At 43.5% G+C, this 27,020-nt stretch overlaps 1 protein-coding gene across 6 annotated transcripts in view; it reads left to right on the forward strand.

Annotated features, from left to right (window-relative positions):
• The window catches only part of FBLN1 (fibulin 1), a 57,240-nt gene that overhangs the window by 17,641 nt on the left and 12,579 nt on the right, over nucleotides 1-27,020 (forward strand). For 3 of the 6 annotated variants that reach the window (XM_027702542.1, XM_027702549.1, XM_027702545.1), the window contains exons 4-16: nucleotides 3,471-3,642; nucleotides 4,670-4,729; nucleotides 6,219-6,320; nucleotides 6,998-7,135; nucleotides 8,750-8,887; nucleotides 10,310-10,453; nucleotides 11,270-11,398; nucleotides 11,876-12,001; nucleotides 12,244-12,363; nucleotides 13,149-13,280; nucleotides 13,818-13,941; nucleotides 22,907-23,049; nucleotides 24,869-25,000. In XM_027702542.1, the coding sequence (XP_027558343.1) occupies nucleotides 3,471-3,642; nucleotides 4,670-4,729; nucleotides 6,219-6,320; nucleotides 6,998-7,135; nucleotides 8,750-8,887; nucleotides 10,310-10,453; nucleotides 11,270-11,398; nucleotides 11,876-12,001; nucleotides 12,244-12,363; nucleotides 13,149-13,280; nucleotides 13,818-13,941; nucleotides 22,907-23,049; nucleotides 24,869-25,000 (1,660 nt within the window). Of the gene's footprint in view, nucleotides 1-3,470; nucleotides 3,643-4,669; nucleotides 4,730-6,218; nucleotides 6,321-6,997; nucleotides 7,136-8,749; nucleotides 8,888-10,309; nucleotides 10,454-11,269; nucleotides 11,399-11,875; nucleotides 12,002-12,243; nucleotides 12,364-13,148; nucleotides 13,281-13,817; nucleotides 13,942-18,192; nucleotides 18,639-22,906; nucleotides 23,050-24,868; nucleotides 25,001-25,370; nucleotides 25,465-27,020 lie in introns of those variants that run through there. The other 3 variants (XM_027702544.1, XM_027702546.1, XM_027702543.1) reach the window with 3 other exon arrangements.

Below are 27,020 nucleotides of genomic sequence, written 5' to 3' on the forward strand. Positions count from 1 at the left end.
GCAAAGGGGTGGGAAGCCTCGAATGGGTAATTGGCCGGGAAATGACTTGTGCATAAAAAGAAGCCATCAGTGCTGCAGGAAGGGGTGGGTGAGAGGCTCAGCCGCCTTTCAGACTTCAGCTTTCATTAGAGCCCAGGGTCACACTCGGTGGTTTTCAATACTGGTGGTCCAAAGGGGTGGGACTGCACTTAATCCTTTCAGGGCACTTATAATTCCAGCTTGTGTAAGTGCCCTGAGTGAACATGACTTTGATTTGCAGCTGGATGGAGACATCCAGCACCCTGTGATACCAGCATGTGACATCAGAATAAAAATGCCTGTCCTTGGCATCTTCAGTTAATCTGTGCCCTTGTTACTGCCTTTGTCTCTCATTGCTTGAAAGGGAGCATAGTTACACCTCTCTGCAGAGTGTGTTTGGAAGGAAGTTCCGCGAGGGAGATCAGGACCCTGCCCATGACCCAGTCCTGAACAGCTCTGGTCCTATTATGGGTTCCTTTCAGTGATGTGGAAAACAGATGAGACTGATTTGAGTTCTTCCTGCTGCTCAAAGATGCCAAATGTTTCTTTCAGCTAAAACAAACCCCTTCCCTTAACAGCTTCCCTGAGGTGTCTGCAGGAGTAACTTTAAAAGTAATCCCTTTTATCCATGATGGACATAGATGACTTATGATCTGATATCATTGAACAATTCATAATTTCTTCTGTTAAATCCATTTTGAATCTGATGACCTTGAGACACACAATGTCTGGCACTTGTGCCCTGCTGTGGTAAACAAGCTTTTTACATTCACACCAAGCCTGTCTCTCATGGGCTTGAATCTCATTTTGCCTGAGTTGGTCCATTTTTATATAGTTTAGGTTGCATAGAAAATCTTTTGGATCTTCTTTGTCTCCTTCAAGGAAGCAGAAAGAACGATTTAGTGATTCAATTAGTGGGATTAATCGCAGCACTTTGCAGCAAATGAGGCAGCTAATCTTTCCTTTGAATCCAAGGCTTGGGATTGGAAAGGAGATAAAAAGACCATATTTTGAAAACACTTGCCTCAGTTTTTACAGTAAAGGCAGCAGGCACAGGCAATGATGGGCAGGATTTTCTCCTCTGCTTGTTTGGAAGCATAGCTTTTCCTGCCGTGGAAAAAAAAAGGCATGCAAAATGAACCATTAGCTTTAAAATCTTCATCAAATGACAGGGATCGATTTCCAGATTTGTTGCTGCTTCAGGAGATGTAGAAATGATTTTATGGAAGTTTCCACCCCAACAGCCCTGCAGAAAGGAGTGAAGCTTCTAGAAATTTGACCACCTTTAAGGTGCTTGGACGTTTTCCCCAATATTTGTCTTAAGTACTTTTCAAAGACCAATAAACATCTTTATCTTGCAAGTTTTGTCAAGGATGCTTCAGTTGCGTAAATCAGGTGAGCACAAAAAATTTATTGCTTTGGACTGTTGAACACATTTTTAATTTTTGTTCGTCTCTTCAAAAGTTCTGAGAAATTCTGCTGAGTTACTTGTGGTTTTCCAGTCTGTTTTTGGTAGCATCTCCCAGTTATAACGTCTGGATTTCAGCAAGGGAGAGACCTCTTGTGGACAGATCCCAAAGGCAGCGTTAGCACAGGATTCACCCTTCCAGAGCTGCTGACTTGTGTGGGAACATAAATAATAAGAACTATTTAAGTAATAAGAACTTTAACTAATCAAGAACTAAAGTTCAGTAAAAACATTAACTTATCAAGAGACCTTATTAATCAAAGCAATTTCAGGCCCTTCCTAATCACACCAAAAATAAATCTTCAGGTTTCTCACATGTGACTTTGTTCCTTCACTCCTTCCATCTTTATCCCTTCCTGTGAGGAGGCAGGTGAGGGATAATGGGATTTCAGGCAGGACACAGCTGTCTATCCAAACACGAGGAGCAAGGTATGGCTTTGAAGCTGCGTAGGATTTTGCTAATAACGGGGGGAAAAGTTGGATATTATTGTTGGGATCACTTGGGAAGCAGAGGCTTGCAGGCAGTGGAAGGGTGTGATAACAACTTGACCTTAAGGTTGTCCCATGGGTGATGCTCATCCCAGCTGGCTTCCAGGCAGCAGGCAGGCTTTGGGAATCAGCTGCAAACACCTCCAGAACTGAACTAAAATGGAGTCTGGGATCAATAGGAAAACCCAGTCACCATAAACATCAGTTAAGAAAACATTTGACACTTTCCACCTCTGGATCATTTTGGCTGTGGGACAGCAACGTCAATTATTGTCATTATCAAGCTGCTAGACCAAGACAGCTCGTGCACAGTTAGTATAAATATAGGCTGGAACAAACGGTGCAGGGCACAGTTAGTTAATTGGAGACACAGTTTCTTGCAGATGTTGTAAGACTTAGCAAGCCCTGTACTCAAAATTTCACATCAGTTGGAGACTGAGGGCTTTCAAGTGGTGGCTCAACCTGAAAGAAATAAAGGCTATTCAGCACTTCAAGAATGGCAAGATTAATGATCACTCCTCAAAAAAAAAAAAAATCCAGAGGGAGTCTGTAACTCCCAGTTTGAACCTCGTGTGACAAGACTAAGAAGCAGACTGAGTCAATTCATATGCCTAAGAGCAGAAGTCAGTGAGGATATCCAGAAGTATGTAATACCAAAATTTGGCAAGGTATCAGCTGTATTCAATAGCTTAAATAAGATTTGGTTATCAAAAATATGCAAGCTTAAGTCAAGTAATGAATCTTCAGCTCACTTTTCATTTTTGTCTTCTAATTTACGGTGGTGAAAATTGAAAATCTAACAAAATTATAGTCAGATGTTACAAACCTCGAGAAGGATGCCTCAGGGAGTTGCTTGACATGTTAGAATAAATATTGAGCAATGTTGCAATTCTTGGAAGAGATCATCAAGTATTTATTTCTAAAAGCATCCAGAAAAAAATGGAATAATCCCAGACATAACAGTGATAAAACTGGACTGTCTGCCACTGGATGGAAGTAGTTGGAGAACCAAGTAAAAAGTGGGTGGTGAGGAACCATCCCACCAACCAAACCTCTGCTCTGTTTAATGGTGCAGGTTATTTTCTTCAAGCAAAACAGAGTCTGGAAGAACAAAATTAATAATAAAAGCTTAATTCTGCTTTCACATGACAGTAGCAATTGGCAGGCACCAGTTGCAGGGAACTTTTGCTGCTTTCTAACAGCAAGGAAAAAACCAGAATAAATCAGCAGTATCTTCTCAACTGGAAATCAAAGGAAACCCCCATGGGATTAACTTGTCCTGTGCTCACTCCTGTGGTGTGTTCCAGGGCTGTAGCTCAGCAGCTCTGCAAGAGGAGGACCGTGTGTTATTGCTGCAAGCCATGGCAGGACTGTGATGCTCCTCATTAATGTTTGACTGTGCTTTTCAGAGCAATATAGCTTCTCTGTATGACCTGGTAACACTGACCTTGGTCAGGGCTATGATTTGACTCTGTTAATTTCGTTTTCTGAACAGACGTGTTGTCACTGTTGTTTGCTGGGAAAGGCCGCCCAAGTTCGGGGACAGAGCTGTGACCCCAACCCGAAGATGGGACACCAGTGTGGGATTGTCTTTAGATCTTGCTGTGGGAAAGGTCCAGAAGGCATTGATCTGTCCATCAGCGATGATGCTCCTAAAAAACAGCAAGGTATTTTACTGCAGACTTTAAAAGAGTGAGACACAAAAGGATTCAGGGTACAAGGAGTATTAAATTATTTATTTAAGTTATTTCTGTTGGAATTCCTCTAATGTGACATCTCATCTGAGTAATTTAATGATGCATGTTTTGGAGCTCATTATTTTGGCTAGTGAAAGCTGAAATGCTGTTGTTGGAAGTAAGAGGCTAAAAGAGCTGGCAAGTGGTGACTTAGTTCCTGGTGTCAGAACTTAAATGAAACATAGCTTATTTTGGCAACTAATGATCTTGCCTTGGAAGCTGAGTACAAGCTATCAATTTTTAATGGCACCTAACCCACTGAGAAATGCTTAAATGCTGGTAGGTCCCTTGTCCTCAGATCACTCTGCTAGAGAGAAAAATTTGGATATTCAATGTACCTGGCTGACATGAGAAATGTGTCACCGCCTTCCTTTGGTGGGTTCAGGCAGTGGGTGTGTTCAGACCTCTGATGTCCTCCATGTGGACAGAACAAACTCTGCACCACTGAGCAAAACTCTCCAGGTTAAGGTATACAAGTATATTTGAAAGAATGCCTTAAGTAGGTGCCCAAATGTTGGGTGTGGAGTTCTTTTTGGAATGAAGTCTAAATAAATAACTGAGGTTAATCTGATTTTCATTAAATCTGTGAGTACCCCAAGCTACTATAAAGTCGGTGGAAGCCAAGCATGCCTCAACAACATGTCTTATGAAAATGAGGTGAAGCTCTGGTTCAAAGCCTGATGCTAAGAACCTGCATTTGAGAATCTCAGTCCATGTGTAATCTGTGATCACAGCATGGCTTTCACATGGAATCAGTCAGATGGAAAATGCCCCACGGCCACGTGCATTTGAATGTCAAATTTAAGTATGAAATAGCTGTAAAATATGTAAATAATGCTCTTTAATTTTGTCCTGCTTTATCCAAAACCCTGGTCTGAGTCCCATCACAAGAACACAGCATTTTTACCTTGAGAAGGAAAGTGCTTTCTCCTCTAATGCCTATCTCCCCTCTTTTTAGTTGAGATTTCAAAGGAGGAACTAGACCAAGAAGATCCTTATCTGCACGATGGCTGCAGAGGTAAGTCAGGTGCCTGGTCCTGTTAGCCAGCTCCCTTGGGATTGCCTTCCATAAAAGTGAAGCCAGCCTAGATCTAGAGATTAACCAAAACCTTTTACCTAAGCTGGTTAGGGGTAAAAATACCAGAAGGAAGAGCCTTTCCAAGAACTAGTGGGCCATTATGTGATGCCTCAATAGTTCCTAAATACAAGGAAGGCATTGTCTCCCACAGTGGAATTCCTCTTACCCAACTGAAGCTGAGACTATACATTTAACTTTTATTTAACTTTTAGTGGGTGATACCTCAGAGGTGTCACCCTCGAACCTGTGGGGTCCTCTGGGTTTTTCAGGACATGGGATCCTATATTAAATATGTGCATTTTTTGTTCTCCTCCTGGGATGATCAGGGTGTTTGAATACGAAATGAAACTTGTTTCCTTTTGAGATGCATCACCTAAAGGAAAGGAAGAAAAGTGGCTACTGTCCTCATTAATCCTGCTATTCTGCCTCCCGGGAAGGATGTGTATTTGGGATATTGTTCTGCTAAGCATTCTGATTTATTGCTTGTCACACGTGATTTACATGTCTATAAACCTAAAGCAGCAGCGATTCACTATTTTCTGCCAGCGTTTCAGAACTCAGTAATGTATTTAGGATAAAATCAATTTAATAGACTGATATTCCAGTTGAGAGATGATTTACTGTGCTCCCTGTTCTACAGCTGTTACACTCTGGGGAGAGTGGAAACGTCTCCATCAGCAAAGCAGAGCCAACACTGCCTCTGCTGCTTGTCTCCAGCTGCTAATTACAGGAGATGACACAGAAAAATGTGTTACATATTTTCCTAGCATTATTTCTTCATGTAAGCAGTTGCTGTATTTGTCAGTTAATCAGCTGCCTGCAAGAGATGGATTGCTATGGCTAATTGCAAATCAGGAGAGCTGTGCCTACAGCCTGTTTTCTGTGGTGGATTAATGGCCCTGTCCTCATTAGAAACTGTTACACTCACAAAAATTATTTTATTAAGTATTTATAAAGTAGTACAGTTGCATTTGCTCACATGGATTGTGCCCATCTCAAACCTCTTATTTAATGCCTGTCCAGCCATTCTGAAAAACGCTTCTGGGGTTTTTTTTTATTCTGTACTGAGAGTATCAACACTCTTGCCAGGAATAGCTGGAAATACATAACCTTTTCTCTATTTTGAGGGTATTAAACACGTTTAATATTAATTTATCTTTAAACAAGATCAGAAAAAGGAAGTTTTCTTAACAATGAGCCAAATTTTGTGTAAATTTCCTGTTTTATTCTCTCTCTGTCTGCCAGAATAACCCCTCTTGCTTTATTTTTTTTAGAGCTCCCAGCACTTACCCCTTTCTTTCCTTTGTGTGTGTGTGTTCAGTTAACTGCTTTTCTAAACAAATCATCGAGTGTGCTGTAAATTAATGGTTTGTTCCAGTTGCTGTGAAGAGCCTTCTCATTACATAAGCCTGTTTCAAATACCCATCAGGTGGTGGTCCCTGCTCTCAGCAGTGTAGAGACACAGGATCCAGTTACGTGTGCTCCTGCTTCGTGGGTTATCAGCTCCAACCAGATGGGATCACCTGTGAAGGTAAAAAACATAAAACCAGTGCCTTGGGTATCAACATTCTGGTTTTAAAAGGGTGAGAGTAGATCACAACATACCCAGACAGAAGAGATCAGAATAAGCCAGCTGGGGAAAGAGGTGAGATCAGAAAAAGGTGGTTTGGAGTGTTGAAGTGAGAATTTAGGAAGTTGAAGTTAAGAAAGAATCAGTAGAAAAGGCGGAGGATTTAGAGTGGGGAAGAGGCAGATCTTGAATTTATTGTTGTGGATAAAAACAAAATAAAATAGCTGTTCTCTGTTGTAGAAGATAGTAATTAATAAGTCCTGCACAGCTGTTCTTGGAGGAAAAATGTTATTCATCAGGAGTGCCTTTTTCTGTCACTGACTGAGAATGGAGTGTAAGCAGCTCATATACAAACTTCAGAATATAAAATAGATATTGATGATTGGTCAGATGAACACTGAAATAACGCTAAATATAAAAAGGAAGAACTTTTACATTTGCTACACATGGATGTCAAATTTTCTTACTCATTCAAAGATATAAAATGCCCAAAAGAAATGTCTATCAGCAGCTGCAAAGCAGGAAGCTGGAACTTGTGGCTCGGGGAGTGCCTGTCGGTAGCAGGCATCTCTCCCTTCCCAGAGATGCTTCTTATTTACTCTCTCTTTTATTGTTTTGAATCCCTTTGCGTGCTCCAGACATTAACGAGTGCATCACTGGGACACACAGCTGTGGGCTTGGCCAAACCTGTGTCAACACCTTGGGATCCTTCCGCTGCCAGCGGGACACCAGCTGTGGGACCGGCTACGAGCTGACGGATGACAGTCGCTGCAAAGGTATGTCCTGGGCAGGGAGGCTGGGATCCTCCAGGGAACAGGGGGCTAAAAGCACTGTTCTTGACTGGCTATGTTTGAAGGCAAGAGTAACAGTCTCCTTTGCTAAAAAAATGGCTGATTTCCAGGTGTGTCTGGCTCAAAGGATGCTGTTACCTGCATCCGTAACTTCACCTGGCACGCTGCCTTTACAGAGAGAAATCAGCAGCAAACTCCATTTGATGTGGAGTTGCTTTTTACTATAAGAAAGCCTGTCCTTGCTGAGCTTAGAACGGTTTATAAATAAACGCATTTGATTCCACTGAGTAAATTAACTCAACCAAAATCCTGGGTAAGGTTTTACTGTAGGAACTGATCAGTAAAGAAAAATAGATTGAATAAAAAAGCTGGTGGATAAACTCCAACCGCAAAACCTGCAGAACATCAGGCAATGTTTTTCAGAGTATTGTGGTTTAACTGTGATCCCTTGGAAGTAACATTTCTGCTGATTTAAGTGACATCAGATTTAGACCAACAAATAGCTTGCTGGCAGGTGTTGACAGTCTTTTCTGATGGAAAAAAGGGAGTACACATACTAAATCATGCATGCCATTAATCTTAGAAAGTTCTTATCTGCGTAAGATAATGTTAATAATGTTAATTATTAATGCTATGTTAATAAGGGTAAAAATAGAAAGTGAATAATCTTCACGTATGGTGTTTAAATGCCAAGCAATGTGACTGAGATGTGCTACATGTAGAACCCTGCTGAACCCAGTTCAGTATTAACTCATCCTGAACTTAAACTGGGCTCCATGGCCATTAACTGAGTCTCACAAAGCTCTGGGCTAAACAGTTTCACCTACACTTGTGTCAACTGCATGACTGGGAAAGCTGAGGCACCCAATGGCCAGAGAGCTTCTGTATTTTAATAGCTTTTCCATTGCCAGGTGGCAAACGTGAAATTTTAGTTGCTTTTATGTGGACAGGGCTGCATTTGTGAATTAAGCCTTATTAGCCCTCGTCTGCTTTATCTGCTTCATCTGAACCATAATTTATTCACGAATATTCATTGTCTATTCTGAACTGGAATGGAATATTGAAGCTAGCAGAATCCATGTTTATGTGCATTTTAAAGCACAGTAACGCAGGGATGTTGCAAACCTTAATATGGTTGAGAATGAAGGCAAATTAATTCACTTACGAAAGAAATTAACAATGTCTGCATTGGATCTGAGGTTATATTAATTAAAATTGCACTCAGATAATTAAATCTTACCGACTTCAAAGCTAAGCACAGGGCTGGACCCAGGCTGAGCACTGCTGAACGTGATGCTTCAGGTGCTCTGCAAGAGTTTGGAATCATTCCGTTGTGAGAACTAACCTTGTAAAGCAAAATATGCACAGACACACCCCTAGATATAAAAACAATAGGAAAATGGTAAAAAATCCTGAAGTTGTCCTCCCTGAGACCCTGGCTGAGGTAGCAGGTTACATTGGTCACTGTGGTGCACTGCAGGAAGGGACGCTGAGCGTTCGTCTGTCGGGTGTTTTTAACTGTGTCTGATGTTTGAACTGTGATGGATGGACACCCCTGCCCAACACCCCTGCTAACAGTTTTTTTTTGTGACGTACCAGATATTGACGAGTGTGAGACTGGTACTCATAACTGCCCCCCCGATTTTATCTGTCAGAATACTCCAGGATCCTTCCGCTGCCGACCCAAGCTACAGTGCATGAGTGGCTTTATACAGGATGCGCTCGGCAACTGTATCGGTAAGGCTGGGTCTGGGCTCAGGGAACACCCCAGCGCTGCCTGGGAGACAGGCTGTGGTTTCACTGCATGATTTCTGAGCTTCTCAAGCCGTTCTTCATCCGTGCATTGCTCTGCTCTGGGGTTTTTCTTCTCCTTTTCACGGGGAAGATGTACAGATGAAATAAAAGACTGAAATACCAGATGGCTGTTTTTAGTGAGATTAGGTTACCTAAGGCACGTAGCTGCATTTGAACACTTTCCTTAAGTCTTCGGGTATTTTATCTGAAACAAAATTTGTGATGTATTTTATCTACCTCCATCCAAAAGGTTTTAGCCGAAGCTTAGTGTAAAAAGCTTTAATTATGAGATCCTCTGTTACACCCTTTATCTGCGTGGTTTTATGGGCGTGTAGGTCTCTCCAGACCTGTCCCTTATTGCAGCCTATCAAGAACCTTACTGTGTATGTGTATGATGGGCCAGTTATAACACACCGTGGAGAGGAGTTTAATTTATAAAGACTGATGACAATCTGTCAGGCTAATGCCTTGTTTCCAAGACTCCCTGAAACAGAATTATAACCTTCATATAAATACTTAAGAATTACTGGTTTCCAGCAGACCCTAAATGGTATTGTCTAATGTGACCTAAAAATCTACCAGTTATTCCCTGGAGTAGGATTTTCAAGTCTCAACTTACCTTTGGATTCCCCCATCGGCGCAGCAGGTCTCGGACTTGTGGAACTGGCTGAGCAGCAGCAGCAGCTGCCAAGTTGAGCTCCCTGTCAAGTCCCTCGTTGTCCTGACCATATCATACCCTGTGGTGTGAAATCTGACACTGAAAACAGAACTGCAGCCTTTAAAATGAGGGGGGCCAGTGCCTGTGCACAGCCAGCCCTTTGAGGGCACGTGCCTGCCACAGGGTCAGCGGCAGCTCGGGGTTAACTCGCTGTCACAGATGTCAGCAAAACCACAGCTATTTGTAGCAGTTATAACCCCTAAAAGGCATTCCCTCAAAATATTGACCAAAACAATTTCACAGGTGAATTTTACGCGCTGGGAATCAAATGCTGCCCTGTGCAGCGATGAGGGGGTTTTGTTGTTGGATTTGTGACTCTGATCTTTGTGTAGGAGCTGAGAGCTGGATCAGAACCCACAGACTGAAGCAGAACAGGTTAAACTGGTGAGCTGAATTGTTGATCAGCTCTTTGTATGCTTAGGGGAGGCTTTGAAACAAATACAAGTACTATACCCTATTTTCACTGCTTTTCAGTGGGGTCTGTGCCTCTCACACCTCCCCAGTCTTCGCCCTGGAAGCGTTGCTCTGGTGAAGCTGAAGGGCATGAATAATTGTATTATGCCATGGGCAGATCTTGTCTCTGAAGGGTTACAGGGGGTGTAAACCTCTGAAGGGCTACACAGTGAAAGCATCTTGTGCCCTTGCAGATATCAACGAGTGCCTGAGCACCAACACTCCGTGCCCGGCTGGGCAGATCTGTATTAACACCGACGGCTCCTTCACCTGCCAGAGGATCTCCCCCAGCTGTGGCCGAGGGTACCACCTCAACGAGGATGGAACAAGATGTGTAGGTGAGGAACAGCTTGCAAGAAAAAGCAGTTTCAAGAAAACAGCTTGCATCTGTCATTTGTCTTTAGCAGTTTCTTGCACTTTGCTCAAGCTCCCCTCGTTCCCACAGTCAGTTTTTCACCCCGTTCTTTCCCTCGTGGCAGCCCCAACAAGTGAACTCCATCCTTCATATAACTCATGGAACCCTATATTCTAAGGAAAGGAGAAATGATAATCACCCCCCAAAAAGGGCATTGTCTGTGACTGTATGAGTGTATTGGAACAATACTGTGTGGTCCCAAATCTCCTCAGTACAGAGGGACAGGGATAACACAAGGCCCACTTCATGCCCCACAGAAGCCATTTGAATAATGTTGAAAGACACATATGGCTTTGGCTGGCTTTCAACTGAGGTGGCTTTTGCAAAGAGATGTATTTTTGCATGTGTTTTCAGTTTGTGTAAGTGGCTTGTCAAAGCACTACCTACTGACTGCGGGCCTATGACATCTTACACTAGATGCAGATCTGATCCCTGAGTACTGAATATACATAAAAAAACAATTTTGCACCTGATTGCCTCCAAAGGTTGCCTGACTTCCTGATCTTTTCACTCCCAAGTCCCTCAACATTAAGGACACCTGACAGATAACCTGCCTTGGCATGAACAGTTTGCATTTGTGACTCTGACCTTCTAGAAGCTGAGAGTCTGATAAAATCTCGCTCTCTGATTCAAAACTCTTCAGAAGTACTCGGGGACACAGAAATACATCAACACGTTGCTTTTCTCTCCACTTGCATGCTCAGAAGTGTGTGCTGAGTCACTGCTCTATGTGTTTTAGATGTGGATGAGTGCTCAGCCCCCAACCAGCCCTGTGGGGAGGGACACGTGTGTATCAATGCCCCGGGCAATTACCGCTGCGAGTGCAAGGCTGGCTACACCTTTGATGTCATCAGCAGGACCTGCATCGGTGAGTTAAAGACCTGCAGCCCAGGCACTTCAAACATGAGCCTGTGTGAGGAATGTCAGTGTTCTCTGCATAACCTCTGTCATCCGAATGTAAGATTCACTACTCTGTTATTTGGGTAAATCTAATACCATATTTGAGGCTTGCTGATACTTCAAAGGAAGCTGCATGGGTATTGTCAACATGTTATCTGTCATCCCATTAAAAGGTAAGATTGTGAGAGTGTGTGTAATTGTTTTCTGTGATATTTTTATATGCACCTACAGCAAAACATTCCTTTGGAAGATCAAAGCAGCTCTCTTCTGTATAAATCTAATCCAATTATGTACTGGGGTGTTTCTAAGTGAGCATTTCGAGGACTTCTTCCCCCTCTGGTGCGGAATTTAAATCTGGAAAATAAAAATCAAACTTTTATGGCTACTTTCTGCTGTTGCAGTGAAGGCAGCTGCTCCACAGAGCTCCCTGTGCTTGTCATTGCAGATATCAATGAGTGCAGGCGCTACCCAGGCCGCCTCTGTGCTCACAAGTGTGAGAACACTCCTGGCTCCTACTACTGCACTTGCACCATGGGATTCAAACTTTCAGCTGACGGGAGATCATGTGAAGGTACGGCTGCCAGTGCCTTGGCTGTGTGCTGGGAGAAACAGCTCGTTGCTCTTCAGCTGTTTCTGTTTGATTTTTAGCTTGCAAGGCCACTGGGATGGTGTGAGAAACCAACCCACTGCAGCCTCTTGCTGTTATGATTTCATTAGAAAAACTGCCCTCCAAAGTTTTGTCTGAGCCCAGCGTCAGGAGCGCTGAACACAGCGAGAAATTCGGGGTTCAGGTGTCTTAATTTTGTGTTTCAGATTTAAACGAGTGTGAGAGCAACCCCTGCAGCCAGGAGTGTGCCAACGTGTACGGCTCCTACCAGTGTTACTGCCGCCGGGGCTTCCAGCTCAGCGACATCGACGGCATCTCCTGCGAGGGTGAGGGATGGGCAGCACTTCCCACTGCCACCATCACACAATTGCTTCATTTTAATGTTTGATTCTCTTTGGTATTTTCTCGTGAACTGTATTTAGGGAAGGTCTCCCTCCCATGCCCTTGCCTAGAAATGTCTCTGTTGTTTCTGTGCTGTTTTGATGTTTACGTGAATCGGAGCTTGAAATACTCTTGTAACTTGACAGAAATTTATTTTGTCTGAGGAACTAGCAGGACTTCTAGTCTTCAGAAAGTGAAGATATGAACATGTTACATAGGTAATATATAATATTACTAGGTAGTATTTTATATATCCTCTTTTTGTGGCTCGTTCTGAACTAATGTGTGAGTAGGTTCTCCTCAAATACAAGGAGGATGGGGTGTGACCTCAGGGACAAGATCCTGAATTTGGACTTAGGTCTACAGGACTTACTGGACAGTGAGACCTAATTTTGATTTCCTTTTTTGTAAGAACAAGGATAAAACTATTCCTCTCCCTCCCTTTTGTAAAGCACAGTGATACATATCACTGTAAAGTGCTTGCTCTTGTCCATTACTTTGTCCCTTGGGGCCTCACACTGCTTTTAATTTTCTCCAGACCTCCATTTATTCCTGCAAATCTTTGCTATTTAGACTTTATTGACTAGAGCCACAACTATCTGATGGTCTGCTTTGCCCAGCAATTAGAATCATCACACTGTGTTTGAGGCTCTCAGCGGGAGCCCCATCTGTGTGCCCCAGGTTGGATGCCATGAACACACAGGAAATCAGTGGTGTTTTCTCCCTGCAGACATTGATGAGTGTGCTCTGCCCACTGGAGGGCACATCTGTTCCTTTCGGTGCATCAACATTCCTGGGAGCTTCCAGTGCACTTGTCCCTCCTCTGGCTACAGGCTGGCACCCAATGCACGCAACTGCCAAGGTGAGCTCAGGGACACCTCGCTGCACTGTGGGCTTGGAACAGTTCTAGTGAGTCTTTGTGTTTAAAAAAAATGCCTTTCCTACAACAATACAGGTAAAGCAATAAATGACAGCCTGAAATCTGAAGAAACAAGTCTTCTATAATAAATATACAGGAAATTTCCTTTATAAAGTACAGAATTCTGTAAAGAATACTTTTTATAATGTTATTAAATAGTTATTAAAAAAATCTGAAGATGAAGATTCAGGCTGTGAAATGGTATGAGTTAGTCTAGCTGTTAAAAGGAAATATCCTGCTGTAAACACGTCAGCAGATGTTTAGGTCTTGTCCACTTAGTGGCACTGCTGCTCTTCCTTTTGCTCTTCTTGGTTGTTGGGTTAATTTTCTACTTTTCTGTTGTTGCTGCCCTCCCCTCCCAGTCCTGCTCCAGTGTTGAAGTGCAGCCCGTGTCCCGTAGTACCTGACAGGGCACTGTCATTGCCTGGCACCTGCCAGCAGAGGAAGGGCCTGTGTCTAACCCCTGTTTCCCTTTGGCAGACATCGATGAGTGTGTTGCAGAAAGCCACAACTGCTCCTTCAACGAGACCTGCTTTAACATCCAGGGGGGTTTTCGCTGCCTGTCCCTGGAGTGCCCAGAGAATTACCGCAAGTCAGGAGACACGTAAGTGCCTTCTTCACCTTCTCCACCCTCTCTGTCCAGGGCAAGCAGTTTGGTGGTGCCATGATGTCCTTTATGTCCCACCACTGCTGACTGAACACAGAACAGTTCCCAGTGAATACGTGTTGTGCTGCCAGGCCTGCCCTGTGTACTGCACACACAGGTCTGGTCTCCTTCTCGTGCTCCTGTTTCACTCTAAGAAAAAGACATTCCCTTAAAAAGTGCCACGTGGCAGTGGTTTGCACTGTCATGGACTGCAAAGCCACAAGCAGATACTCTCTCCCTGGCTCCCTTGCTGACAGCCTGTTGGGAGGGTTACATCCAGCTTCAAAATCCTTGACACCTCCCGCTAGACCAGGTTGCTCAAAGCCTGATCCAACCTGGCTCTGAACACTGCCAGAGTTGGGGCATCTAATTTTGTAAAATTGTGGGTTCATTTGTATCCTAATTAAAAAAAAAAAAGTCATATGCAGTGGGCCACTAGGCAGAATTAGCAGATTCCTACTCTTATGGACATCCCTGAGTGGCAGAGTTCAGTTTATAAAATACACGTGGTGCACATACATCCCATTTCATCTTCTCTCTCATCTCCATTGGGCTTTCATGGCTATTTGATCTGTGTGGGATCTTTTGGGGAAGCAACAGAATGTCTGAGTTGTTTTTCTGTGTCTGGGTTGTTGGGCTCTCTAATGTCTCACTCTGCCCAACTCAGACCTGCTCAGAGGGCGAGATCCTGCTGATGTGCTGGGACTATAATTAGGCCGTGAGTCAGGCACAGATCCTGCAGCTGCTCAGTGAACTTCTAATTATTTTAATTCCTTGAGTTATTATCTTGTTGGATTTATTAGGTTTTTCCCTCTCAGCATCTACAGACAGTTACTAAATTTATTGTTGAAAACATGTTTGCATAAGTGAAAGAGAATATGAGTTCATTATCTTTACTGGAGCAGTGGGAGCATTCAGCAGGCAATGGGTGCCCTCAGACCCAGCCAGGATACACCAACATGCAGGAATCAGGGTTTGTGGATTGGGTTACCTGGTGCCCAGTGGGCAGTAGTTTCATGAGAGCTCTTTAGCACCCTTTTTTACATCCAAACTATTGTCCATCTCCTTGGCTGATTTAGTTTTAGCATACCTAACCCAGCATGGTTATATGTATGATATGTAGCTAGCATGTCTTTGTTACCTTCTGCATGATAATGACATTAAATTGCTTTTTCACTCACCCTTGTGCCGGGACTCCAAAATCAAAATATTTGGTTTCTCGTAACGTCACATCTAGTACAGTTACCATTTCCCCCTCCCTTTTATTCAAAACACGCTCCAGTTTCACCAGCTTGGCACATCATAAGAGAGACAACATATTCTCCACTCCCTTTCATCAATTTGTCACCTCAGGAGATTTTTTTTTTACCCTGTTCCCCATTATTTTCTTTAGTAGGTCTCAGTCCTGTTAATCCAAGTTCCCTTAGTCTTATTTTTCCTTAAAATCCTTGTGTCCAGGCAGGAGCTCTCAGTGATCCAGAAGCTTCTTTAGCCCATACCTTCAAGGCAGAGGTTTTTGCACGGTGGCTGTTGGGTGGTGATGGCCATCGGGGGAGGTAATTGCAGGATTGTCCCATCCCTACAGGCTGGAAGCTCAGGATGCTGTTCAGACACTGAGCTCCAGGAGCAAACAGCCTGTGTAACCTTCCCCAGAGACAGCAAAACGCCTGGCATGCTCTGATCCTTGATGGTAATGATTTAATTGAAGGCCTTATCTCTTTTACCTAAATTCTGCTTTTTGTTTTTTCGTGGATCAGCCTATAGGCTTGGTATTTTTCCAAGGATAGTTAAGATCTACTGCTCCTCACAATAGGACTTGACTTGCTGCACTGCCTTGCCAAACAGTTTTTGTTTTCAAATTGCATAACAATTAAATTCTCTTTATGTGGCACTGAAGTCTTAACATTTGTAATATTTAAGCCAAGAAAAATAGTAGAAAATATAAAGAAGGGTTTATGGCAACATGTCAGAAATGTGTGCTGGGCTGAGCCAAATTGGGAAATATTTGTATATTCTAGGCATGTCTGTGTATTATTAAAGTTGCCTGGTGCTTCTCATTACTAGGACCCGTCTGCAACTCCTTAGAATTTTGCCAAAACGTAACCAATGGCTGAAATTTTACCTGCCAGGTGTCTGACTCAGGCTCAAGTTTTGGCCAATTTCAGCCAAAGCAGCTCACTCATTTCCAAGAACAAGGGTAGGGAGGATCACGTTGGTTTGTGTGTTTTAAGACATCTTGGTGATTTTTCTTTTAACAGTTTGGAGTAGAAATCTGACATTGCTTAGGAGACTGCTTTTGAATTTTTTGTCATCCTCACCAAAAACCTGTGAAACCTCTGAAACTGCAAACTTCATAAAATTGCATTCAGCCTTTTTTTCACAAAACATACAAAACGAGGACCTTGATGGGTGAACCTAATCCACTCCTGTATGCCAAAAAAAGTCTCAGACCTACCTGGAATATTTCTGAGAGTTGTTTATTTAACTTCTGCTTTGAGTCCTTGAATGATAAGGATTTCATAGCCTCTGTAGCAATCTACCTGCCTCAGAGCAATTGAATTCTCCCTGTCAGCAGAGAGGTGTTTTTCTTTTAGCAACAACCAATTATCTCCTGGCTTGGCAGACCTGAGCCCTTTCAGGCAGTCTGAGTCGTGCAGGTCCAGCTCCCCAGAGCCACGGCAGAGGAGCCCAGTTCTCCCCACAATGTCAGCGTTGGTGGTTCTGTGATTCCGTGCCAGCAGGTTGCTGCATTCCCCTGCCATCTGATTTCCTGCTGCCCACTGAGGGAAGCATTGAAACGAGGGCTGGAGAGTACAGTGGGGTTGAAATGCTCTTTGCTTCTCCCCTTTGCGGTGCATGACCCCAGAATGAACCCTGCTTCTCCAGAGCAATAACATCTGCTATCTCTCCTTTGTGGTTGTTTGATGGAACAATTAGTGCACATTAACTCAACCCGTAGTCAGTGTGTATTTGTGCACCACCAAAGCACCAGATAAAAGATTTTGGAAAATTTGAATAATTCTAGCTCCTGGCCACAGGCACATCTACCTTCACGAGGAGCTTTCTGAATCAGCAGAATGTCCTTTCTCCAGTCTTGGAGCCTTGGTTTTTTGTTCTCTTTAAAAAATTCTGGCCATTATTATGAAATGTATTTTACTTTTGTAAAATAATAAGGCAGAGCATCTTTATGAGTGTGTAAGTGCTCATAAGCATGTCTATGCTTCCAAGAAGTTGTACTTGAAGGAAACATTTCCAGCTAAGGAATTAACTGTCTTGACTTGCTTCATGATTTCAGCAAAACCAGGTAGCCTCATGATTTCAACAAAACCAAACCATTCTCCTTAGTGGAGTTACTAATGACATCTCAGAAAAGAATGCAGAACTCTCTATACCTGAAAATATTCCAGGAGTATCCACACCTAATTAGCTGGCCATCCTGTGAGGACTTGTGCATGCTCTTTACACACATGAATAAAATTAAGAATGCATTTAGATCTTCAAAGAATTGCTTTGTACTTCGGTTTGCAAGTGGTATTAAAGGAAAACATGCAGCACATTAATTGAAGAACAGAGGGTGCTTTTAACTACTCTTTTTGAAAGTGCTGATTTTGCATATAATGAGAAGTTCCTGGAATTCAGGTCACCCTGCACTGGCAACAAAGAGGGTCTTGCTTATGAGCCACAGTTCTGTTGGTAGTAGATACTCCTGATAGGGGCTCAATTTTATATGCCAAAATAAAATAAATCAAACGGGCACTCAGATCTACTTGAGGTAGTAAGAAGCCAACCATGCTTTAATGCTGGAGCATTTCTTGGTAAAGAAACACATTGTTTAGGTTCCAAAAGCTCAACCTGTGGACCAGATATTGCCTGGAGTGGAGAGACTCTCGTGCCCAGTTTAGGTGATTTGTAGTTGTCCACGAGGCAAGCTTGGAGCTAAATGTGCCTCCTGATCCTCCCCAGACATTGCAGGGTCAGCGTCCAGCTGAGATCCCATTGTCCACCTCTGACAATGGCCGTGCCTCTGCCAGGGCACCAACTGCAGCCAAGCCCATCCCTGTGTGAGAAATGCCCCTTTGCAGTGGGAATGAGGTGCCAGGCTGAAGAATGGATGCATTCAGGGCCCCTTGTCCCACCCCTCCTCTCCTCTCCTGCTCTCTACATGTGCGCTAATCCTCCTCTTGTCTTGTGTTCTCCCTTGTCTTGCAGTCGCTGTGAGCGCTTGCCTTGTAATGAGAATAAGGAGTGCCAGAGCCTGCCCCTGAGAATAACCTACTATCACCTCTCTTTTCCCACCAACATCCAAGTACCCACCGACATTTTCCGCATGGGCCCTTCCAATGCTGTCCCTGGGGATAAAATTCGGCTGGCCATCAGCAGCGGGAACCACGAGGGGTTTTTCACCACAAAAAAAGTGAACAACCACAGTGGCCTTGTGGTCATGCAGCGTCAAATCACAGAGCCCAGAGACCTTCACCTGACAATCCAAATGCAGCTTTCCCGCCATGGAACTGTCAACACATTCGTTGCCAAACTTTCCATCTTTGTCACTGCACAGCTTTGATCCCTGAATTACTGTCATCACTGGCTACTCTTTCTCTTCTAAGAGTAGCTTTTTTTGCCACAAGTTTTAATAAAGTTTTAGTTCATCCGTTGCACGCTGCACTTGCATTTTATTTGCCATCTCTGTTCCAGTTCTTCACTTTCCTCTGTAACTGAACATCTCAGTTCGGGGAGATTCTTCTGTGTGATCTGCACCGTTCTACAAAGCAGAAGCTGGAGAGTAAGAGCTTGTTACCTGGAGGTTCTGAGGACTGAAAACCACTGATTTACTTCACACAGTAGTGGAGTTTGTCTCATCTGATGACAAACAGCTGCACATGTTTAGGTCTGAATTTCCCAAATGAAATAGGTAATAATTTGAGCTGTCTCAGCTCAGTCATCTTTAGAGAATTGCATCACTTAAGGGGCAAACTCTGCATTTTCTGAACATCTGTTAAACTTGGGCCCTGGGGACCCCAGAGGTGCCCACTGTGAAAGTGTGGAGCCAGATTCTGAGGCTGTGCTCTGTTACAGCCCTTGAGCTTGTGCTGGTTCCCACCAGGTACAGATCCCAGTTCGGGCTTTTAAGGATGGTACAAAAGAGAATCTCCCCTAAACAAGATTCATTTTAGAGATCTTTCATCTTGCTTTCTGTGGGCTTTCCACTGAATGGAACAACTACTGACAGGAGAACAGCAGTGAACTTCTAACAGCATTCAGCTGACAGCAGAGAGCTCCTTTCTCTTTCACAGCTGTATCCTGAAATGTTCCTGTCTACAGGGACATTTTAAAAAGGTTTGTCTCATAACACTTTTGTCTCTCCAGCTTCCATATCAAAGCTGATAAATTTTGAATAGTGAAGACTTTACCCACTACCACCATCAAACCAAACCTTAGGAGCCTTGAAAGGTCAGCCAGAATTCCAACATCCAAATCTTTCTTCCTTTACTTTGACTTTCTTCCTTTACTTCTATGCAGTCAAGAGCATAGTAGACAATACAACTGGAATTTCTTTGGAATTCTTTTGTTTTCTGAGCTGGAAGAGGATTCATTTTACTCTCTGGTCCTTGTGTTGATAAATAAAAGTACAAGCTCAGTCCCAGAGGTGTGATCCAAAATGAGTGTTTTACACCACCCTGGGGTCTGATCTCCCTGCTGCCTGGCACACAGGGAGAACACTCAGTCCTGGAAGAGCAGGGACTAACCCATGTGGCTGCACATACAGAAAAAATACTTCACTCTTTTACAGAGAGAGAGAACTTTCTAAAGGAAGATCCCAAGCCTTAACCACCTGAGCACAGGGAATCACTCCCTGAGCTGTGGGCTCCGGGCTCGTCACCAGCCAGGGCCTGGGTGGGGGCACGATCCCAGCACTGTGCCAGAGCATCCCATATTCCCTGGGGCACAGTCTAGCCCAGCTGGCTGGCAGGAGCTCCAGTCCCATGAGGAATGCCAGTGTTTAATAAGCCTGCTGACACACACTTCCAAAGCTGCCACAAGTTGCCGGTGGGGATGGAGTCCCAGGTTTAAATACTGAAAGCACAAGCCCGTGCTGCCTGAGCTACTGGGGTTTATTACCACCACAGAAGATGCTTGTATGTAAATGCCCTCTGGCTGCCAGTTCATTATGAGGCCATAATTAAGTAGGATAAAGATTCAAAAATAAACTTCATTTTCGCAAGCGTTAATATATATTTCTTTGGCAGGAAAGGAAAGGAGTGTGAGAATTTGGCCCTCAGTATTGTAAAATGCTGCCATATTAATTGCATTCAGCAGGGAATTCAAGAACAGGGAGCTCACATCCTCCTGTGTTAGATGCTTTAATGCTGCAGTGTCACTGGGACTTCCAGGAACACATATGGAATTATGTAGTGCCATTTATGTCCCTGGTCCTTTCCAGAGGAAAATGAAATCACAGCTCCTGGTCCAAAGAACTTATTGATTGAATCCAACAGAGAATATGAAAAGGACTGATACCAGGACCCAAGTAGAAAGAAAAGATTATATTCAGGAAATAATCAGAGCAACTGAGCTGTTTTTTAACTTTGTTCTCTTTTAAATGAAAAAGGTGTGGAGGAAGGAGCAGTTCCAAAGCTGCAATTTGTGTTAGAGGGGGAAAACCTGAAGAATAGGTTCGGATAAAAAAAGTTCTCAGCACGTAGGAAGAAATTTTTGTCAGGCCCAGGTCCCAGTGCAGAACATAAGCAGAAAAGGAAAACCTCAGCTATCAGAAGATCAAATGCAAAGATGATGTACAAGGATAAAATTACAAAGTATTTTGAGATCAGAGCACATCATTAATAGCAAATATCAGGAAGGAGCAAAGGCAGGCCAGTGCTGAATTCCTCAGACACTCCCTCCACAATGGTTTTTGCATTATTTTTTCTATCATCTAAATACAGCTATGGAAATTCAGGATGCTCTGTGTATTCTAACAGTACTTCATTAGTAATAATATCCCAAAATAACTTATGCAAGCTGCTGTTTATTTGTGTCCCTAAAACCTTTAGATGATGCTTTAGTTATTATTTGTGTGTTGAAGAAAAGGAGAAGAACTTTTAAAGAACTTTCCTGGAATTTGTGGACATGTTATTGGAAGTAGAACTAGTGGGACTTGGCTGTTGTGAGCCCAGCTCAGCAGGATCCTGAGGGAAAATGCAGTGAGTTTATATGTAAATGTTTACTAAACTCAGGGAGAAGAAGGGGACAGAGGGAAGCAAACATGAATGATGTTTATTTTGCATCAATATTATCTGTTACATGTTTTGAAATAGACTATTCTACACTGGACCTCGACTATGTAATCTAGCTGATCCTTATTTCACAGCCACAAGGATCAGCCAGCTGGGAGTCCCTTCTTAATTTGGCAGCTGAGGTTTAAAATAAGGGAATTGCACATGTTGTTGTAGGTCAGAGTGTTACATCTGTATATCCAAAATTATTTTATTCTGAAATGTCCAGCAGAAAGGCCTATGCTGTTCCCTGTGAGGTGCCTGGGAACTGACCAAATTTAGTACCCAGGTAAAGGTGGGAAGTAAAGGGTCTCATCTGGCCTGGATGTCCTGGCCAGTCTCAAAACACCAGCTCCAGGGTGTGAACCCCAGACTCAGCTGGTGTTTATTAACCCAGCTCTTGTTGCCTCCCCCTGGGCTGTGCAGTTCACATCTGTTGAAGCAAAACATTGATATTGATCCACGTTTTCTCTTCATTTTAACTTCATACAGTATCAGCGTGTTTGCCTTTGTTTTCTTTGATGAGCAAATGTGGGGAGCATGTAATAAGAACTTACTGATGTACTGGCTGTTAACAGAGCCATGAAGTCCCTTTGAACATCTAAAAAAGATGGTTTGTAGGTGTGGATTTGGGTAAGACATTTTGAAAAGACCAAGAACCATTCGTTTCTAGAGGTACCTGACAAAGTAAAACTTCCATTTTTGTTTCCCTTTTACTCAGTGAATTTTTCTCCCTTTTAATCTTTTAATTCCCCCCCCCTGACACTGCAGCCCTTTCTTTTTTCCACTTAGAAATATGAAGAAATGGGCAGGTCAAAGTTGAGATCATTTGTGGGGCTTAGTCACATTTTAAGTCCCAGCACAGCCCTTTCATCTCTCATGAGCACAGAGTGGGCATTGTGTGAAGTTCTTGAACTGTAAGTGACTTTGAATTCACTCTGGTGGACAAGGGTGAGAAGAAGTCATTTAACTTTTAATAGACTTTCAAGGCCGAATGAGCAGCTGGTTGAGATGGAATATGAAATGACCCTTACCATTTCCCCAAACTCAGAATTCAGTCTTTGAGGTTTCATGTAATGTGGTTAACTTTTTTCCTCCCCTGGTTTCCAGTCCTCTCTGTTTCCCCAGTTCAGATGGAAAGGGAGGGTGTGAAAAAAAGATTTGAGAGGGGCTTTTGTGGCCCTTGCTGCAGTGAAAGTCATGGAAGAAAGGTGGCCCTTCACATATATATCCTGCCAGATTTCTAGAGTGGAAATGATTGTTTCTGCTTTACATGACTGAGTGAAAAAGGCTTGTGCAGCTCCACTGAAAGTGGTGAGACCAGGCCAGCTGAGGGCCTGGGGTTCGTTGTTTGGTCTTGTTTGTCCTTGGAAAAACACTTTACATGGTGTCTTCTGCACTCCAGCTCTCCCTGTTTCACAGGCCTGGCTTGAAGAGCTGGGGGTGAGGGAGTTTTGGCTGCCACTCTGAGCCAAGCCAAATTTTTCAGTGGTCCCGAAGCTCTGATGAGCTGCGTTTGTCTGGGGTTTCAGGGTGTGGAATGAACACTTACATCAACCACAGCTTCTAGCTCCCTAGACTGCATGTCACAAAGCAATTAATTTTCAGGAGATATATATATATATGCATCTCTTTTTGGTTTGTCCCAGTGTCAGGCTGGAGAAGACAGACACCATCCGCTGCATCAAGTCCTGCCGACCAAACGACGTCAACTGTGTGCTGGACCCAGTGCACACCATCTCCCACACTGTCATTTCACTGCCCACCTTCAGGGAATTTACAAGACCTGAAGGTAAGTGGTTTGTTCCTTCTTCCACTTAACAGACTGCAACGTATAAAACCTCCACTGGAAAGCCTTGCCTACGGCCAGGCTGGCTACCAGTGCAGTGAGATGTTTGCACAGCTCCAAATTGCAGTGTAGTGTTCATTTAATTAAGACCTTCCACAGCCAGGAGTTTTAATTTTATGGAGGAAAGAAAGTCATTCTGAGCTCTGACTTCCCAGGCTAAGGAAATACTGACTCTGAATTCCCACGTGCCACATTTACTCACACAATGCCATGTGCCCCATGACTTTTTTCTTCCCTTGTTTGCAGATTGTGCCACAGGAAAAAGGTATTCAATACATTTCTCCCATCTGTCTGTGACCTGTTGTTTGCTATTGACAGGTGGCTTGTTCCGAGAATAAAGCCCTTACCCACACGCAAAGATTAATCACAAAATGCATTAGATTGAACATGATTGGCTGATTTTTGACCTGTGGACAAACAAAGTGTTGTTATTGAAAACACAGAGTAAAGGAAGGGAAATTCCAAGGACTGGACAGAAAGATTTCAAGACAGGATTTTCCAAAAGCCCCCAAGTGAGTGGCTGTGCCCTGCAGCACCTGCCAGTTTCTAAGCCTTGCACTTTCGTAAGGATCACATTCACTTTTCTTAGTTCACATATAAACTTACAGATTGAAAGCCAATTTTTGCTCCTTGGCATTTGTAGGGATGTTCTGGTCAGTGGGGGCTGTGTACACCCCCAGAGGGGGATGAGTGCTGCAGCCCTGCTGCTCCGCAGGGCAAGGTCCTCCCTGAGTGGCACAGGCACAGAGAGGAGGGCATGGAGGAAAGGAAGACTGTTTTGGAGGGGTTTCTAAAGCTCCTAAACCTCTGTTTCTGATGCAGCCAAAGTCTCAGCCTTGCTGTCTCAGAAAGTTGTCCTAATGAAAGCCAAAGCTGGTTCTTCTCCTCTGCATCAGGCAGGAATGGGGAAGGAGACATCCCAGCCCTTTTCTGTAGAGGAACAGTTTAAGCACCAATCCCTTGGCCGTGTAGAGCTCCTGTAGGCTGTGTCAGGCCTGTTTCAGACCTTGGCTGGCCCTGATTCCCAGGGAATCAGGGAATGCCCCATGGCCACTTCTGCTCCCATACCCAGCCCTTCGGCTTCACCAGGTGTACTGGCAGCAGAGCGAAGGGTTTGGCCCAGGATGCTTCCCAAACTCTTCCCTCACTAGTCCAGCCTCGTGGTTTAATAAAAAGAGACGAGACCCAGCAGTCTGAGAGCACTACCAAAGCCCAGGAGACATAAACTGGAACTCAGTGCATGGCCTCGGGTGAGTTCTTACACAGCCTCAAAGTTTAGTTTCGTCTTCTCCAGAGTGGGGATGGTAATGAGAGCAATAATACTTACCTCCCTCACAAGGGACTTAAAAATAGTCTCCCTGTTATTTTTAAACCTAAACCCCGAAGGACTCTAAATTGTAATGGCAGTACTTAGCCTGAGGGAATCAGAGTGATCTGTTTGGCTCCCTCCACTGCCCACCCTCCGTGTTCTCCTCTTGGGGTACATGCTGCAAGTCACAGTGGTTTCCAAGAGTGCTCTTTCTGGACTCTAACAGTACAAGAGTGCTTTGGCTTCAGGGCTTCTTGGATGGTGCAGGAGAAGAAAATAAGTCTATCCAAACCCTCCCTTCCCCCAGATCTTCTTTCTTTCCATTTTAAAGGACAAATTGGGAGTGGTGAGGGGAGCTTTGAGGACAAGTCATTTTGGATCAAATTCTGTCAGATTCTTCAGTGGTGTTTTCAAATACTTGTCAGGACACTCTGTGATACTGTTTATTTGCAGAGATCATTTTCCTTCGTGCTGTCACACCTACGTATCCGGCCAACCAGGCAGATATCATATTTGACATTACAGAGGGAAATTTAAGAGATTCCTTTGACATCATCAAGCGTTACATGGATGGTATGACAGTGGGTGAGTAGAGTGTTTTCTGCTTACTTTCTTCTCTCAGCAATACTGTAGGGCAAGGTCAAAGAAATTAACTCAAGCAATTAATCCCCACCTTGATTTTCAAGGTCATACAGAGGGTTTGGGAAGGTGCTCTTTTTACTGTGGTCTGAAGGTGGCACTGCTGCATTTCAGAAGCAGGATAGCCCAGCATCAGCTCTGCAAAGGTTTTATGAGCTGCAGATAAAAATCCCAAGTCATTAGGTTTATATTTCTTTCCTTATCAAGCAGAAGTATATGTGAGTGCTGAGAAAGGGAGAGTCTGTTAAAGCAGGATGATAAGATTACAGATTTCAGGTGCTGGGGCAATTCTTTAGCAGAGTATAAATGTTATCAGATCCCACAGGAGTTCCAGTAGTTTGCTTTTCCTGCTGTATGCTTTTTTCTGTCTGAAATAAGAAAGAAGGATGTGTTTGGAAAGTCAACTGGCCAAGGTATTCGCCTGAGGGAAGCATTTCCATTTTGCAGTACAGGACTGTGTGTCAATGGTATTTTTACTTGGTAAACTGGATATTTGCCTCACAACGTAAGGAGAGAAAGGATATTCTTATACACCAAGCTGAGAGGATAAGATACATGCCCAAGTACATTCCCAGCTCTGCAAAAGAATTGGGCAACTCTCTCTTCACCTCAGTTCCCCCATGTGCAACATGGAGATGATAAAACATGCCTACTACTGTCTTAATTAATTCTTGTGTGCAAGAGTCTTAATTAATTCCTCTATGTAAAAGTACTTTGAGATTAATGGATGGAAACTGCAAAGAAAACTGCCTGCAGCAGAATTGGAAAAGGAAAAACAAAACAAACCCCCAGCTGATATTACCTGGAGGGGCAGAGGTTCAGGACAGCACGTTGTATGTGTAAAATTAGGATTGCAAATAATTCTGCCAGCAGCAGTTCTGCTGCTCTCATCATAATACCATTTTTCTTGTTATTAATAATCAGAATGTTAAGTGTTCCCATAAAAAAAGTGCTGGGAAGTTTTCAAGACAAATAAATAAGATGGGATCCTGGACAATGGGAGTTCACAAAGTGAGTCCCTCTTGTAAAGAAAGGCAAGGGTGGAAGAATACAAAGGGCATAGATGATATCAGAAAGCTTTGTTGGTTATCCCACTAAGTTGCAGGAACACAGGGGCTGTGGGGAGGGAACACAGGAACTCAGCAGAGCCAATGCCCAGCCAGCCCAGTACCAGACAGGTTTACAGGAATCTCTGCAACTGCAATGTTCCAACTTGCTGCAACCAGCATTTCATACCCTTGTGGGAGAGCACACCTGGCCCATCCTGCTGGATGACCACATGTGCCTCTGGAATCCCTGGAGCCTATTTTTTAATCTTTTTTTTTTTTGCTGCCTGTTTTCTAATGGCTTTTTGCTCCCTTTATAGAAGACAATACATTTGATCTGCTAGTAAATCACAGATGCATGGGTAAAGGGAACAATAAGCATATTTCTTTCTGCTGTAATATTTCAGGAGAAATGACCAAAGTATCTAAGCTATTTTATCTGCTAATGCAAGTTAGATCACCAGGTATCTTCTTCTACAAGACTGATTTCCTCTACGAGAGAAAAGATAGAAAACTTCTACAGGAGATTCATCTCTCAGAGAGAGATGAAATTTGTAAGAGTATATGGAAAAAAGCAGTAAAATAGTTACTAGTATTGCTGAAAGAGCTGAGTGTAATAAACCTTAACTGGAGCCAGTGAAGGGATTCAAAGAAAGAAGGGAACACTGGGACAAGAGGGGGAGAAAGGACAGGCCAGTGAAGAAGAGTCTCTTGCAGGAAGCCCTTACTTAGTAACACAGTGTTTTGCTAAGCTTTCACAAACCAGGAGAGAGAGGATGCCTTAGGAAGGACCTGCATCTAACCTGTGTTTGTGTGAATGGAAAGCAAGAAGATGCTCTCAAAAGTGTAACAGCAAAAAAGTGAAAAGGTGCAGTTCTTTTGGGAAAGGTTTAAAGAAGCTGTTAGAGATGAAGGTACAA

Source organism: Neopelma chrysocephalum, unplaced genomic scaffold, assembly GCF_003984885.1.
Source record: "Neopelma chrysocephalum unplaced genomic scaffold, ASM398488v2 Primary Assembly neopelma1_188, whole genome shotgun sequence".
NCBI classification, from domain to species: Eukaryota; Metazoa; Chordata; class Aves; order Passeriformes; family Pipridae; genus Neopelma; species Neopelma chrysocephalum.